At 48.7% G+C, this 17,123-nt stretch overlaps 1 protein-coding gene across 2 annotated transcripts in view; it reads left to right on the top strand.

Moving 5' to 3' along the window:
• The window catches only part of LOC126998981 (uncharacterized), a 154,875-nt gene extending 149,266 nt beyond the window's left edge, over positions 1-5,609 (top strand). For both annotated transcript variants that reach the window (XM_050861286.1, XM_050861285.1), the window contains 2 exons: positions 3,110-3,184; positions 3,325-5,609. In XM_050861286.1, the coding sequence (XP_050717243.1) occupies positions 3,128-3,184; positions 3,325-4,491 (1,224 nt within the window). In that variant the 5' untranslated portion in view covers positions 3,110-3,127 and the 3' untranslated portion in view covers positions 4,492-5,609. The remainder of the gene's footprint in view (positions 1-3,109; positions 3,185-3,324) is intronic.
• Positions 5,610-17,123: the final 11,514 nt, after the last annotated feature.

Below are 17,123 nucleotides of genomic sequence, written 5' to 3'. Positions count from 1 at the left end.
CTCTCTCTCTCTCTCTCTCTCTCTCTCTCTCTCTCTCTCTCTCTCTCTCTCTCTCTCTCTCTCACCGTTTGCATGTCTCTTTGCATTATATTAATATTTATTTATTATTAGTTTATTTATTTTTTTGGTGTAAATCTTTCGCACGCATCTCCCATTTCTCCTCCCCTCCCTTTCCCTTCCCTCTTTACGTTTACTCCCTCCCTCCCTCCCTCCCTCCCTTCCTCCTCCTCCTCCTCCTCCTCCTCCTCCTCCTCCGAGCCTTCTACCCTCTTGTCTATTGACTTAATCTGCGCGCATCAAATTTACGTTATAGGCCATTTGTTTCATAATTCAATACTTATAGTCGAGTGTATACAAGCACGGGGAACATAAATTCGTGGCTGATTGTAACACATGTAGCGTCATATGCGGTCTGGGAGTGCTGTTGTTGGACCCGCGCTGTGCATTTGTTTTAGTCGCCAATTTATGGGAACGAAAGCCATGTTGCATATTGTCCACTTTGCATTTCTGAACAGCGGCCTCCGGTGGTGATGGTGGTGGTTTATATGGCTGCCGGGGGGGTGGGGGGGGGTGGAGTGCGTGTGTGTGTGTGTGCGTGGTGGCGTGTTTTATAAAGTCCAGCGGTTTATCTGTCCCCCGGTGTCGACCAGAATCTATAAAGGGCGACTAAACATGCATAAATAAGCATAATGTTTTTTATTACCATACATCATGAGTTCGTGTGTGTGTGTGTGTGTGTGTGTGTGTGTGTGTGTGTGTGTGTGTAGGAGCAGCGAACGGACGGCCGGGTCATGCATCTTGTTTTGTGAGCCTGTGTTGTTGTGCCCCGAGATCATCCAGCCAGTTAATCAGACAGGCAAAGAAAACACTAACAGGCAGCAGGCGTTTTGAAGGGCAGTTATGTGACACCGAGGTCAGGTCATACGTCTTGTTTATAGCTTGTGTTTTGTTGTGGTGCTCCTGACCTTGAGAGGCCTTGAAACCAACCACAGAGCCAGATAGCAGAAGGAATCCACACAGAAGGCGTTTACGATTGCAATAAAGTTTTTTTTATATAGTTATGGTCCAAGGGCGGCTCATAAATTTGTTCTGTAGCTTACGTTAATTTTGTTTATCAGAGAGAAAATTAATCTTTTTTGTGTGTTTTTGTTTATAGTAGAAAAAAATGAAGGCTTTTTTTTTTACATACGAGAAAAATAATTGGTGTTTTTTATGTGTTTTTTTTAGGAGTGGATTTTTGTTTTTGTTTTTTAAGTTGTATTCTGGCACTACTGACCCTGGAAAGCTTTGGGACCAACCACAGAGCTAAATAGTCGAAAAAAATCTCCGACAGAAGGCGTTTATGATATATTGTAGGGCAAAGGGCGGGGTCGAAAGCCAGTTCTATAGTTTACGTTGTGTTGTATCCTGGCGTGATTGACTGAGGCTTTCAGACCAACTACACGGCCAGGCAGTAGAGGAAAACCCCACAGATGGTGTTAAGGGTGATGTGTTATACGGCAGAGGCGTTTCATAAGTCTATTCTGTAGCTTATTTTACGTAGGTTGTATTCTGACGTTATTAACTGAGGCTTTCAGACCAACTACCAGGCCAGGCATTAGAAGAAAACCCCACAGATGGCATTAAGGGTGATTTGTTATACGGCAGAGGCGGATCATAAGTCTGTTCCCTAGCTTTTTTTACGAACTGACGTTATTGACCCTTTGAGGCTTTGAGACCATCCACAGACCCAAATAGTAGAGGAAAATACCCACAGATGGCGTTTAGAGCGATTTCTTATACAGTACAGCCAGGTTGTAAGTCTTTTGTAGCTAACGTTGTGTTGTATACTGTAGCCATCTTGACCGTGAAAGCCAGCGGGACCATCTTAGACCAGCCAGACCAACACACAATCTTAGAAACCCCACGGAAGGCATTCGAGCGGCTGGTTATGGGGCGCAAGTTATGTTAATGAGCAGACCCTCGACGCGGAGGCGGAGAATAGCGGAAAACGGGAAGAATGCATCATAAAGAACGGCTAGACAAGGACGGGCGGACGGGCGTGTGTATGGTGGAGGCTCTGCGGGTATACACGGGCGCAGGGACAAAGGACGCCCTCGACTTGCATTGAGTATTAGCCTGCGAGCACAAAGGCGGTAGGATGGGCGCCGGGAAGACCTCCGCCTCTCCCTACCTACTTCAGATCGCTTTCTTTCGGCGTCTAAGGTTCCTCGTTTGTTAGGGTCCCGACAGCACACACACGTACGCACACACACACGGGGAGGAACAAGTGAAGGTCAGGTGGGGGTGGGTGACCATGACCCTGCCCCCCGCCCCCTGCCCCCCCCACATGGTCTTGACGTAAATGATTCCAGGGAGAAAACGAACAGTCACGTCGGAAGTTGTGTTGCCTTTTTTGTGCGTGTTTGTGTGTGTTTAGACCCGGTCGTAGGGGTTTCTCTCTCTCTCTCTCTCTCTCTCTCTCTCTCTCTCTCTCTCTCTCTCTCGCTCTCGCTCTCGGACAAGGGATGTTGATGTATCGTCGTTTCGTCTCATAAATTTGACTTAAAATGTAGGGAATGTAGCGATTGACGTCGAGGCGGGCTCATTAATTGTGTTAGAAGGCTAAGAATGTTTTAACAGGAGTAATTTGCAAAGCCCTGAATAATTGTGTGTGTGTGTGTGTGGGTGTGTGTGTGTGTGTGTGTGTGTGTGTGTGGCCGATTCCCACAGATTATCATCGAGTGTTTGCCTGAGTCTGCCTTCTCAGGTGTGGCTTTAATATTCGCTTGTTGCGTCGGGTATTGCCAATTTGCTGAGAAGAAAGCGAATTAGTCTAAAGACCACCTGCAGCAGAGTCTACTTCCCCGCCGCAAGGCTTTGCTTACTTTGTGGTCGCTAAATCGATGCTAAGAATATTCCTTTAAGTCTTGCATTAGCCTAATAAGAAGCAACTTTACCCTCCCCTTCCCCCAGCAGCCTCCAGACAAATTGTTTAGCAGCCAGGTGTCTTTCGCTATGTGCACCTGCGTTGCGTGACCCTTCCCTTGCTTCCCATCAAGCCTTCCTCTCCCCGCCCTATACCCTCATCCCACTGCCCAGTTGTGTCATGCTTTCCTCCTCTCCGCAGTGCTGGGAGTCGTGCGAGATGCTGGCCACCAACTTCCCCATCTGGAGCCTCACCTGCGGCCAGCCTGACATGTGTGTAAGTACCAAGTCACATTTCGTTTGTCAGTTGTCTTTTAGTTGTTGTATTGGTCCCGTAATGTATTAACTCAAGTTTGTTCACCTAGTTAGTAAGTGTCAGTCACGTAAAATAGCAATACTAACCCATATGTGGCACAGGACGAAGGATGCGACGCCTCCTGCGACTTCCACGCCGCCCATCCCAGGAAGGTGGTGCCCCTCAGCCAGCACAACTCCCGCCTCACACTCGTCTTCAGCGGCACGGCGGCGCAGTGGTCGCTGTCCTGGGGCCTGCACTCCCCCTCCGAGCACGTGGTCTTCGCACTCTTCACACGCTCACCCGGCAAGGCCTGGGAACTCCGCCATCAGACTGCTGACTTCGGCGCCTCCCTAGACGACCTCAGCAGCGGGTCAGACATGAAGTTGGTGGCCGTGGCGGAGTCAGGTGTGTTGTCTGTCATTATCACGCCCTACGCTCCCCCAGCACACCCCAAGGGCGTCGTGAAGCCCGCCCTCGGTATGCCCCTGACGCAGGCCACTCGCGACCGCGCTGAGTCCAACGATATCGACGTCGGCGATGAAGGGGCGTGGCCGCTGCTGCACGAGGCGGAGGTGGAGGCGTCGGGGCTGGTGGCGGCGAAGGTGTGGTGGCCGCCGCTCAGTCCGCGCGGCGCTGACTACCTGGTGACGTGGGAGGTGGAGGGCGGCGGACTGAAGGGTCACCTGTACACTGACCTGCCGGAGGTGGACCTGACGCTGTGGCCCGAGACGGTGTACCAGGTGCAGGTGGAGGTGATGACGGGGCCGGTGGGTCATCCTCTCCGCTCCGCCCACCTCACCCTCGACACCCACAACATCACCCTCGCCGCCCACGCCCGCAAGAACAACCGCCTCATGCCCACGCTGCCGCTGGTCCACAAGGCCGAGCCCCCGATGTCCCTGGAGATGTTGCTGGGGGCGGGGGCGGGAGTGTTGGCAGCACTGCTGCTGCTGGTGGGGCTGGTGTGGCGCCGCGCCCGAGCTGCTGCCATAGGACACACCGCCACCGCCACGCCCGCCAAGTGGGGCACCTGGAACCGCACTCTCGCAGATGTTACTCTGGACGAGTCGCTGGTCGTCAAGGGTAACAAGGCAGCAGAGGGCGAGGCTGGCTTCTCCGCCGTCACGCGCCCACACCAAGGGCCGGTGTTCACCCTCGCTCCCCCTGCACACTCCAACCCCAGCCATTCAATTCTAAGCTTTTCCCGCCCAGCTCACACCCACGTCAACCTGTATTCTGTTGTGCCACCCCTTCAAGAGCGCTGCGGGCAGGTCACCAAAATCTAAGAAGCCCCTGACCTTCCTGTGGCGGTAATGACGAGGCGGAGGTTCATGCGTCGGGCAAGAGTACAACATGTATTCACCGGCGGCCGTTTGGGGCTCGTGCAGCAGCAACAAGACGGCGGAGAGCTGCTGCTGATGCCATGGAGATGTGCTAGAGGAAAAGTCTTAGTGCCCAGTGGTCTCTTACTGGTCGTGTTTCCAAGCGCTGGCTTCTGTCCTGACGTGAACATTAGTCCCGCGTTCAGCTCCAACTGAGCAACAGTGCCAACGATGTGATGTGACGAAGAGCCTCTGTAAAGACACTCGAACTAACTGACCCAACTGATCACGTCAGTGCAGTGTACAGCCAACAGTGCAGGGGTGAAATGGAAATTGGCTGAAATATATATATTTGTCCAGTCATTGTCCATCCCCGTGTTGGCGGTGTCGTGCCAACACTGGTGCTGTGTGACCCACGCCTCTGTTCCTCCAGCTCGGACCATTACCGAGGCGAACTTGCTCGTGTGCATGTAATATTATACGATTGGAAGCCAAAGTTCCTACTTGAAGCTCAACGCACCGCAGCAAATCCCGAGGAAGCAATACTTTACCTTTGTTGAAAGCTGTCCACGCCAAGAAGTAAACTGACTTTTGCAAGATCACTTTGACAAAGGTGATGTTTGAAGGGTCGGCCTGCGGTGCGTGGTGCTGTGTCCGCCGAGTGAGAACCTCAATATTGAACAACCTGTGTAGATGTAAACCAAAGAGTGAGTGAGCGTGAGCATGTCTTCTAGTGTGATTCAAGGCATTATATATATATATATATATATATATATATATATATATATATATATATATATATATATATATATATATATATATATATATATATATATATATATATACACGTATATATATACACATATATTACTTGCTAGTGTCTATCGAAAGTGTGAGGTGACTGAGGGACCATTGAGGTGGGGCCTAGCGGCGGCGTGGCGGGGGGCGACGGACACCACACAGCAGGTGGCGCCTCGCCCCCTGGCTGATGGCGCCGCCGCGGCTCAGCCTCGCCTCGTGTACATACTGTAATTACCTGTATTGTGTACAAAGCTTTTCTACAGAATAAACACTTTTTATTACTTTTTTGTTCACATCCCTTTCATGCAGTTAATATTCACTTTGTTAGTTGGGAGATGGGAGACATTAATAATACGGCCGTTAGACTCTACTCTGTATATGGCTAGCAACGGTGCGGGGAAGAAGAACTGGCCGAGACGATACAGAACGCCCAACCTCGAGGAAGCTGATTTAGTGAGTCACATGCTTCATTTTCAATTATTTTTTTCCTTGGAGTATTTGCACGTGTTTGCTCGTCATGAGATGAAAATTATAGTTGTTTTTAGAAAAAAATAGTTGATCTGTCTTTTAAAGACCCAAAGATGTTAATAATAAAAGGTAAGCATTAAAAGCCATAGAATACTTATAGAAAATAATTTACTTTCCAAAGCTCAGTATTTTAAAATTAAAGCAGATATGAGTTATTTCTTTAGCATCAGTTTCTACAATATTAGTTTGCGGGACCCCCTTCCCTGCAAGCTTTCTATGAACCACATTTACGGATTAACTGATATATTTTCTCTCAGTAAGGGAAAAAAAAAAAACTAATTGAAGGTGAAGCATGTGAAATTTAACGACGACGAAGAACCTGTAAGAAACTGTCGTTGTGCTTTGAGTTGGTAATGAGACTCGAACACGGCCGCGTTGAAAACAAGCGCTGCGGCGGAAAATGGTGAACAGTTATTGGTATTTCAACATTACATCATTACCTTCCTGTGCAGCATCGGCCTCTTCTTTCCAGTCGAATTTATCCGTGACCACCACCATCATCACAACCTCTACCAACACAACCACCACATCCGTCACTTTATTCTCTTTCTCACCGTTGAAACAGGACACCTCCCCAGCCGATAACATCCATTCCTCTCCCTCACCCGTGTCCTCCACCTTGACAACCACTACCACCACCACCACCACCACGATCATCAGTGACTTACCCATATCAGATTAAATGGTTTTGCTGTTTATTCCCACCTTTGTCCACTACTACGATCACCACCATCACTACCACCACCGCCATAACCACGGCCACTTCTACCACCATCATCATCAGGAACTCTTATTTGATTTAGTATTTTTGCGCCCCATTCCCTTCACAGCAGTATGGCTCTTCCCTTTTACTATGCCCAGTTTTGTCTGACCTGAAGTGGCGTTCCTTATATGTCACTATAAAGTATTGGATTCATCACTATAACATTTTTTTTCTTCAACTCGTTTGGCATCGCTGCTTTGGGTTGGCGCTGTGTTCGTCTTTTGCCTTCCTTTCTAGATGTTGTGTTTATGCTTTGGTCATTATAACAAAAGCATAATACCAGTTCCATCACCACCACCACCATCACCCCTTTCACCACTCACCACCATCATTGCCAACATCACCACCACCACCATCATCATCGCATCCTCTGAGCCACGTGACCTCTGCAGTCAAAACGCAACGGAACCTCCACCCAAAACGTTGATGGCACGAGAGAGAGAGAGAGAGAGAGAGAGAGAGAGAGAGAGAGAGAGAGAGAGAGAGAGAGAGAGAGAGAGATGGGGGGGATACTGAATTATCTATTTTCATCTCTGCACGTCCATCAGTAACACACACACACACACACACACACACACACACACACACTCGTCTCAGCGCCCATAAACCCATCTCTCTATGGTCTAATTAAGGGGGTTTGTCGACACTAATGATCCACCCGAGTCACAAGCCACCCAGGGCAGGCGCCGCGGGGGACGGGGCGAGGAGGGGCGGGGCGGGGCTGTGCAGGGAATATGATGGTTCGTGGCAAGGGTGGGGCCAGACGGACGAGGCGGAGGTATGAGGAAGGGTTGAAGGGGAGGAAGGGGAGGAGGTGGGAGGGGAGGAAGAAGGGTTGAAGGGATGTGGGGGAGGAGGAGGAGGAAGGGTGGTTGATAGAGGGTAGGAAGAGTAGGGAGGGGGTGGAGGAGAGGAAGAAGGGTGGTTGATGGTTGATGGAGGGAACGGGAGGAAGGGTTGAGGAGGTGGGATGGGAGGAAGAAGGGTTGAGGGGATGGAGGAGAGGAGGATGAGTGGTTGATAGAGGGTAGGAAGAGTAGGGAGGGGGTGGAGGAGAGGAAGAAGGGTGGTTGATGATTGATGAAGGGGACGAAAAGTAAGGAGGAAGGGTTGGAGGGATGGAGGAGAGGAAGAAGGGTGGTTGATGGTTGATGGAGGGAACGAAAAGTAAGGAGGAATGGTTGGGGGTAGAGGACAGGAAGAAGGGTGGTTGAAAGAGGATAGGAAGTATAGGGAGTGGAGGAAGGGGAAGGGTGAAGGATGGTTGATAAGAGTGAAGTAAGGAAGTGGGATGAAGGGAAGGGAAGGGAAGGGGAGATGGATGATTGATAAGAGGCAAGTAAACAAATGGGGTGGAAGGAAGGGGAAGTAAGGAAGAGCGATGAGATGAAATGGAGTGGAAGTGAAGAACTGTGGTGAATACAAGAGGGAGATAAAGAACAGAGAAGCGAAGAGCGGAAAGAAAGCTCATGGACAATAGGGAAATGAAGAAAGGCCATGGAGGGAAGGAAGGGTAATGGTGGATAAGAAGTAATAGTGGGAGAGGTGAAGCGAAGATTGCAGAAGGAAAGGAACAAAGTAGTGTGATAGGTAGTGTCGCCTAAGTTAAGGTTCACAATAAACCTTTAGTTGAACAACACATACTTATCTTCACTACACAACCCCTGATCAGAGTCGCTTTTATACATCAGAGGACACGGCTCAAGGGCAATAAAAATAGTACAAAAAAAAAGCCAGCTACTCGCCGCTCCTATAAAAGATAAAAGTAAAGAGTAGCCAAAAGAGATGGAAATTTAATGCATGTCATAGTTAATTTTATTTTACTGGTGTGCAATCGTTTTGGCTGTCCAAGGATGACATTTTTTTATGGATTCATCTTAGAAACTTCTGCAAAATTACAAAAGAAAACAAGACACATCGTCCCTTCATAAACAGGTAATAAAAAGCTGTCGAGACAAAGAAGAAATTGTTAGGCAGTTATGGAAGCCTTGCTAACTGCTGCTGTCAAGGGAAACTGTGCACACAAGTGAGTCATCAGGAGTGAACACCTTGTAAACATCCATGGTAGTGTCGCCTAAGTTAAGGTTCACTATAAGCCTTTACTTGAACAATACATATTCATCCTCATTACACAACCCCTGATCAGAGTCGCTTTTGAAACATCATTGTGGGTTAAGTTAATAGTTCTTACTGTCGCCATTAGTCAAGTCACACCCAAGCATCATCATCAACAAACCTACCCTCCTTAGTGATGTGGGCTAGGATGATTGATTGATTATCGGGGCGTTCTGTCAGATGTGGGCCAGGTTATTTTTTTGGGGGGGTCGGGTCTAGTTCCACAGTTCGACACATTGGATTTATAAGCTCCAAAACCAAATACGATAAAAAAAATCCCTTTATAATGTTTGGTGTCCATATAAAAGTTCAGAAATTACAGGAAACTATACAGGAAATCTCTATAGTATCTGGTATCAAATAGAAAACCTGACCATCATAGAGAATACAGTTTGGTTTGGTAGCTTACAAGGACACTGTTGGACCTTGGAACTGGCCCGAAGTCATACTCAGGCATCGTCATCACACCACCTTCATCTCCTCGCCGTCACCTCCACGTCACGACCCTCCCCGGTGAGCAGACTCCATAACAGTGAACGTGAGTATCCTTGCATCCGCTCCTTCCCCGTGCATCCGCTTGTCCGTGCTGGTTCCGTTTGTTGAGCCTCCGATCCCTCGATGATAACCCAGTTTGATATTAAGGTCGCTCTCAGCCTCCTCTGCATGCCATAACCCCGCCACGCCCTGCCGCGCTTAACCCTTCCCGCCGCCCCCTGCCAGCTTACGACCTCCCTGCTAACTACGCCTTTAAATAATTGGACTCGGAATGCCTCGTGTGTGTCTTGCCTCTGCCTTCCTTTGTTCCCTCATCTCAGCGTCTTGTATTTATTGCCCATAACTCTCTCTTTATTCTGCTTTATATGTGAGGAAGTAGATTTTATGGTTTATCTTGACTCTTAAACACCATACACTATGCTCCATATGACCTTAATGCTGTTTATATGTTTACTCTGTTAACTAGGGCCGTCAGAGGGTCAACAACACCGTGCATGTGCTGCGCCCTTCAGTGGCTCCTGCTACGCATTGCTTATCGGCTCCACAGGATTATAAAACTCATGCCATGTATCTTAATTCACATGTATTATCTTCCATTTCATTTTGGCAAACTCTGCTAACCTGTGTTCTTCTTTTGCTACCCTGTATTATGTCCCGATCTTGGCCGCGGCGCCTGTCCGGGAAATTTACAACAAATATGTGCTTGGTCATGGTGCTCTGCTTCCTAGTCATTTAGTTTCATATATATATATATATATATATATATATATATATATATATATATATATATATATATATATATATATATATATATATATATATAAACTCATGTACTGTTATTGTATTTTCAACAAACCTACTTAAAAGATATTTATATACACTTGAATTTTAATGCACATGAAGTATCCAAAACCAAGCCGACACACACACACACACATACGCACACCCACACACACTCACACACACACACCTATCTTACTTATACATGACCAATCTTCTTTTTAGTTTCAAAGACCGACCTAAATAAACCTAAATAAAGTACCTGCTGACTTTGTTCCTCCCCATCTCAAGTGGCAGGGCTGAGGAGGCTTTGTCGTGTAGCTGAAGTTGTCAAGCTCACGCTGCTGCACCGCCTTCGTATAACGACTCTCACTTTCACCGGTGCTCGTGATCAGGAGGAAGGAAACGCGGTCGGCCCAACACACCGCCTTGCAGGACGCCCGCCACTCGCTGCCCTAACCTGAGGCCCAACACGTTCAGGTGGCTCAGGGCAAGACTCCGCGCGCCGCCGCCTCGGTAAGTTCTTTGTTTGTCTTGTTCCCTGCGTCTTTTTTTAAGTTGAGTTTATCAGAAGTTAATCCATTTTTTTTTATGCGCCAGATCTCAGGCATTATGAAAGACGTTCACTTACCATAAATTTTAGTGACTCGTGTGCGCTGGAAATACGATGAGTCACTGAGCAATGAATGGTAATCAACGTCATTAGCGTCAACGTCATGACCGCGGGCTGCCATTAACCGTAATAGCATTTTGGGAGGACGGAGCAGCTCTGAGCGTCGACTTGAGTAGAAGGAAACTTATCTCTGAAGGCCAGGGAGGGAGGCTGATGGAGGAATGAGAAAGGGAAAGAGCCATTAGCGGTCTTTTTGTCTTTTCTTTGATGATCGCCCTGGAGCTGTTTCCATTACTGAAAATATAAGTAAGTAAAGTGGGAGGATAATATAATGACGCGGGCGAATGGAACTGTTCTGATCGTACTTAATATTCACCATTAGTCAGGAACAAAAAGGTTAGTAAGTAGGATTTTTTACCTATGAAGACTGTAATGCGTAGAGGCCAGAGATGTTGATGGAGAAATTAATGAGGAAAAGAGGAAGTAGGAGAAATGACCCGGACCGTACAAAGAAACGGTAGTGATTATACTCAATATTTACCATTAGAAAGGAAGAAAAAAGTTAGCAAATAGGAACGCTTACCAGTAATATGTGGAGGCCAGGAATGCTGAAATGGAATAGACTGAGAAACATTTACACGAGGAATGAGGTGGACAAAGGGAACTGTGATGACCCTATTCAGCATTAGACGGCGGAGAAATAAAAGAAAAAAAGTTGGTCAAGTAGAAATTTATGCCCGATGCTCGCTGCCAAAGAAGCTAATGAAGAAATGAGTGAAGAAAGTGGGGATGAGAGAGTGATCTAGATTAAGGATAGTCCAGTGATTGCAAAATATAAAGGAAGCATCAGATAGTTTGAAGAAAAGGGGAAAAATATTTGTTAGTAACTGATGTGTATGTAATTTCATGATGATGAGGTGGAGACGCAGGAAGGGTTAGAGAAGATGAGAAACAAAAACAGGGTGAAGGGGCTGTGTGTTAAAGTGATAATCGACAGTGAAGGAAAAAGCAAACTGATGAACAGGCAGATGTTGTGAAGGAAAAGTAAATTAGTATGAAGGGATTGTTTGATAAGGAGTCTGAAAGTGATTATCGACGGTGAGGGAAAAAACAAACTGATGAACAGGCAGACATTGAAGAAGAAAACTAACCACCTAAAAGAGGACAACCAAAAATGCAAACAGCAGAGAAACTAAACCACCCAAAAAAGTATTGAGCGGACAGACGTTATAAAGAAAAAAATCTATAAAAAAAATGGATGTAGTAGAAATTGAACAAAAATATTAGAAAAACCTGATAAACAAGTATACAGACAACAGGGAAATTAAACCAGCATAAAAAAAAGTAATGAACGAAGAGACGTCACAGAAAAAACACAATGTAAAATATAACCATGAAGAAACCGGAAAACAAAAGCAGACGGGCTCCCTATGAAAAGAAACTTATGTAATAGCGTGCGAAGAGCGAGGAAACTAAGGTTGGTATTCTTAGACAGTTCCGACTCTCACATCAACTATTTCCAAAGACCAAAAATGAGATCAGCCGGGTTCTAATGATTGTTTTTGTAGGTTCATGCCACAGAAGAAGGGTCAGACTACCACTTGGGTCATTAAAGTACCCCTGGAAATGCCCGAAACTACTACGAAAGCCTTGTTAAATATGTGTGCTGGGGCGCCGGAGTGTTTAAGAATACGGCCCTAAAACCAAACAAAATAACCCAACGAACGAATGCCACGCGCGTTGCCACCACGCTCTCAACTAGTGCAGACGAGAGGTAGTAAAGTGATATATGTTCCCTTGAGAGACAATTTGTGGGTGGGTGTCGCAGTGCCGGGCCCCGCATGTCCTGAGCTGGCGGCCCTCCCTCACCCTAACACCCTATCACCCCGGCCCTCCCTCACCCTAACACCCTATCACCCCGGCCCTCCCTCACCCTAACACCCTATCACCCCGGCCCTCCCTCACCCTAACACCCTATCACCCCGGCCCTCCCTCACCCTAACACCCTATCACCCCGGCCCTCCCTCACCCTACAACACCCTATCACCCCATCCTAACACCCTATCACCCAGCCCTCCCTCCCCCTAACACCCTCTCACCCCGGCCCTCCCTCACCCTAACACCCTATCACCCTGGCCCTCCCTCACCCTAACACCCTATCACCCCGGCCCTCCCTCACCCTAACACCCTATCACCCTGGCCCTCCCTCACCCTAACACCCTATCACCCTGGCCTCCCTCACCCTAACACCCTATCACCCTGGCCTCCCTCACCCTATCTCCCTCACCCTAACACCCCTCACCCTAACACCCTATCACCCCGGCCCTCCCTCACCCTAACATCCTATCACCCCGGCCCGCCCTAGAGGAGAGCAGCAACGGGGACAGGCACGGTTCACGGTCTTTCTCTTGTTGCGGGATCTAACTCTCAGGGATCTTTATCCATAACTAAGAAGAAATATATATGAGGAAGAAGGAAAGAAAGAAAGATTGAAAATAATAATATAAGTAAAGAAAACCAGGTGCAAGAAGTCAGATTTTTTTTTTTTTTTGTACGTTCGTGTGTGTGCTCTGAATAATCGTATCCTGGGTGCATATTTTTTTGGCGAGACATAACACTGAACACATAGCCGGTAATTCACTCCTAAGTGCTCCTCATGCCGCAGTGTTCGGAGCATCAAATAAAGCACGCGAGTTATGGATGAGGCGAGGGTGTGGCTGACCACTTGCAGCCGATCCCGGTGTCGTGTTCCCCCTCCCCTTCTCTGCCTCTACCTCCCACCCTCCCCGTTCTTCCCCTTCCTCCCCTACCTTCTCTCTTATTCCCCCCTTTCCCCCCCCGCCTCCCCCGCGCCATAAGTCTCCCCAAGGACTGGAGACCAACCACGGTGGGCCCTTCCTCGCGCCACCATTAGCTCTCTGTGATGAATTAAAATAATATTACACCCAATTAATGGTGTATAAAATTCCCTTCACCGGACGCTTTAAGGGAACGCTGCGGCCCCACATGAACCTTCCCGCGTACTCCGATCTGGAGACGAAGAGCCACCGTCGGGCGCGATAAAGTGGTCCCTGTGGCGGGCGGCTGCTGGGGCGTGAGTGCCTCGCGCGGGGAGACACGCGATACGCCCCTGGAGCCGGGGGAGGAGATTGGTGGAGGGGCGGCGGCGGGCTGATGGGGATGGATCGAGCCGCTGCCTCCCAAGCGAGTCTCGTTTGTCCTGCCATCGGCGCCGTCCGCTGTGTTGCGTCGCGGCGGCGGTGCTTGCGGCCGCTCGGGCACTGCCGCCTCCCACACACAGCGCCGGGGACTCGTACCTCGACGACCTTGCACGTATCTGCTTACGCGCTCCACGGGCTTTGTTAGCGGCTGGTTTGAACGCATCCAGGTGTGTGGGAAACAGACCCAAGCGTGTGTCTTACCGAAGTAGTGTTGCAGGCAAGGCGGCGCAGGATCCTAACTGAGCTCATGCACGTAACGACTGCCTTGGCAATACGAGGCTTAGGGTTCACCTGTTGCCCGGCGTGAGGCTCCTCGTGTCGGCAGAACGTGCCACGAACAAGCTTAACGTGTCCACGCCCACCTCAGCCCGCCTTCCCCCGCCGCCTTCCTCTATCGGAGCGTGGAGGACTGGGCGTCTGCAACCACCGCCTCATTCCGCCATAAGGTGTCACTAAGAGATACTTGTGAGCGGAAAATGGAAATATAAATCGTACTGAAAGGAATGTGAGAGAGAGAGAGAGAGAGAGAGAGAGAGAGAGAGAGAGAGAGAGAGAGAGAGAGAGAGAGAGAGAGAGAGAGAGAGAGAGAGAGAGAGAGAGAGAGAGAGAGAGAGAGAGAGAGAGAGAGGAGAGAGAGAGCAGGAGCGAGCAAGAGAGAGAGAGAGAGAGAGAGAGAGAGAGAGAGAGAGAGAGAGAGTGAGAGAGAGAGAGAGAGAGAGAGAGAGAGAGAGAGAGAGAGAGAGAGAGAGAGAGAGAGAGAGAGAGAGAGAGAGAGAGAGAGAGAGAGAGAGAGACTGCAAACGTAAAGTCGTACACTAGCAGACAAACAGGGATAAAAAAAAAGTTTGCATTTCGTCCTGCCGTCCTCTTGTTAAATAACTCTAATGAACAATATCCACACCACAATATCCGTAGAAAGCGACATGAATCCGCCGCGAGAAGAGTTTATCGCCAGCAAGAACCTAAACCAAGAAACTTTCCTATCTCGGCTCATCTCGGCGCGGTCCTTTTCCTCTGAGGGGCCGCCAGAATGGGATTATTGAGAGAAAACACTCAACTAAAGGGGCTATTACACTGGGCAAATTTTCCGTGGATCATCAGTCAAACCACGATTTCCGCTGGCGTGGTCCTCATATTTCCGTGGTTTTCTGACTTTTCGACGATCTTCCAAAGCTACGGTAGAGTTCCTTGAAGGACGGCGGTATTACGCACCATCATCATCATCAGCAATAACAAGAAACAAATGAGAACATCGCCAGCGGAAATCGTGGTTTGACTGAAGATCCACGGAAAATTTGCCCAGTGTAATAGACCCTTTACCCCTCCGTGCGGCCTCTCAGTCAGGCAGTCCCTCACAGTCACCTCCCTGCTCTCAATATTGCCTGAAGGTTCGTGGGCCCCGGAAAGCTCTGGTAACTCCGGCTTATGTGTCTCATGTTGGGCACTTGTCTAGCACCCTTTGGCTGTCTCTTGGTCAGTTCCTCGAGCCACTTGCCACCGCACTGTCCTGACAAGACCGTGGAAAGAGCGCTGACGACCCTGAGTTCTTGTATCTTCATGTAAGACACTCGAGCAATACCCTTCGTGTATATCTCAGTCAGCCACGAGGGCCACATGCCATCTTGCTGCTCCCAACAAGGCCTGCGTGTTCGCGGGTCGTGGTGGGGACGGCGACTTTACTCATATCTTTGTGTAATACACTCGGCCAATACCCTCCGTGTCTCTCAGTCAGTCGGTCCCTCAGGCGGTCCACGCCACACCACCTCACTGCTCTCAAGAAAATCTGAAGGCTTCCCAGAGCAGGTAGCGGCGGCGACCCAGACTTTGTATCTCAAGCGCTTCCCCACCATTGCCAACTCTAATTTGAAGGAGTTTGCCTTGAGCCACAATAAAAGGCATCTGCCATCGATACAGCCAATCAACGATTTCGCTTGGGTACTCTTTGGAGGTAATCTTATTCTTCTCTGACAATATAATATTAAACATTTCTTTATCGTCAGGGAATTTCCAGTCTGTATCATTAAGTCGAACGTCTTTATCGTTAATGTGTTTCGTAAAGGGCAGGGCGCCAAACCCCATCCCCGGTGAGCCCCCTCGGTACACACGTCCAATTAAAGAGTTCTCTGCGCAGCCCGACTCCGATATCTGTCCGACAGCCAATTTTTAATCCTATCTTGAACTTTGCCAACCGTAATTAGATACTTGACTTTGCCCAATCAATTCTTGTCGAAGAGTCTCAGGAAATCAAGATAAATGTTGTCAAACGAGCGGGCGCTATCCTGTGACGTCATACAGTTTGTTACTCCACTGACTGGTTTGTGATGCTACTGCCGCCACGTCGAGTCCGTTCATGTTTCCCGCGACCAGTAGAGAACCTTGGGCTTGGTCTTGTGTTGCTGTGGTTTGTGTCCTTGCTTATGGGAAGTGTTTGAGGGGTAAAGGAACAGCCACGCGACCACCACGTAAGGTCCACACATTTATTCCTGTCTATGCGTCTACACATTATTTTTATGAAGATGAAATGGGACGATGAATTATTGCTACAGAGAAGAAAATATTGGCACCCTGCAGAGATAGATATACTGACTAATCGCTTGACACACACACACACACACACACACACACACACACACACACACACACACACACACACACACACACACACACACACACACACACACACACACACACACACACACACACACACACACACACACACACACACACACACACACACACGAACACACACACAAAGAGGGCGGCTGTATTGGCTGGCAGTGGCGCGGAGAAATATAGACAGACCTAGACAGACCGAGGCAAGCGGCAACGGACAGAAACGGACACCAGCGAGGGTCGGGCTGATAGCGGGCTACAGAGGACCCTTGAGATCGGCGGGTCGTGGTGAAGGAGCTCAGTCTCTCTCTTGTGTTTGTGGGACAGATAACACAGCAGAGGCGTGGACATCTCCCTTCCTGCCTGGGGTGTGTGGGTGGGGGGTGTTGCATGGCTGGGGGCAGGGTGTGGTGGTGTGAGGGAGTGTCAGGGAGGTTGGGAGAGGGTGAGGGTATAGAGATAGGGTGTAAAAGAAGAAAGAGAGGGAAGAAGAGGAGTTGGGAGGGTAAGGAAGATAGGGTAGGAGAAGGGTGTGTTAGTATGTTTGTAGTTTCAGGGGGACGTAGAGAATATTAGGGCATGGAAGATGGTAAAAAAAATGGGTGTTAGTGTGTTAGGTTGGCTGTGAGTGGGTGAGAGTAAAGGGTAAGGGAGAGAGGGTGTTAAA

This window comes from Eriocheir sinensis, chromosome 15 (assembly GCF_024679095.1).
Source record: "Eriocheir sinensis breed Jianghai 21 chromosome 15, ASM2467909v1, whole genome shotgun sequence".
Classification (NCBI taxonomy): Eukaryota; Metazoa; Arthropoda; class Malacostraca; order Decapoda; family Varunidae; genus Eriocheir; species Eriocheir sinensis.
This window is presented reverse-complemented; position numbering and strand designations above follow the sequence as displayed.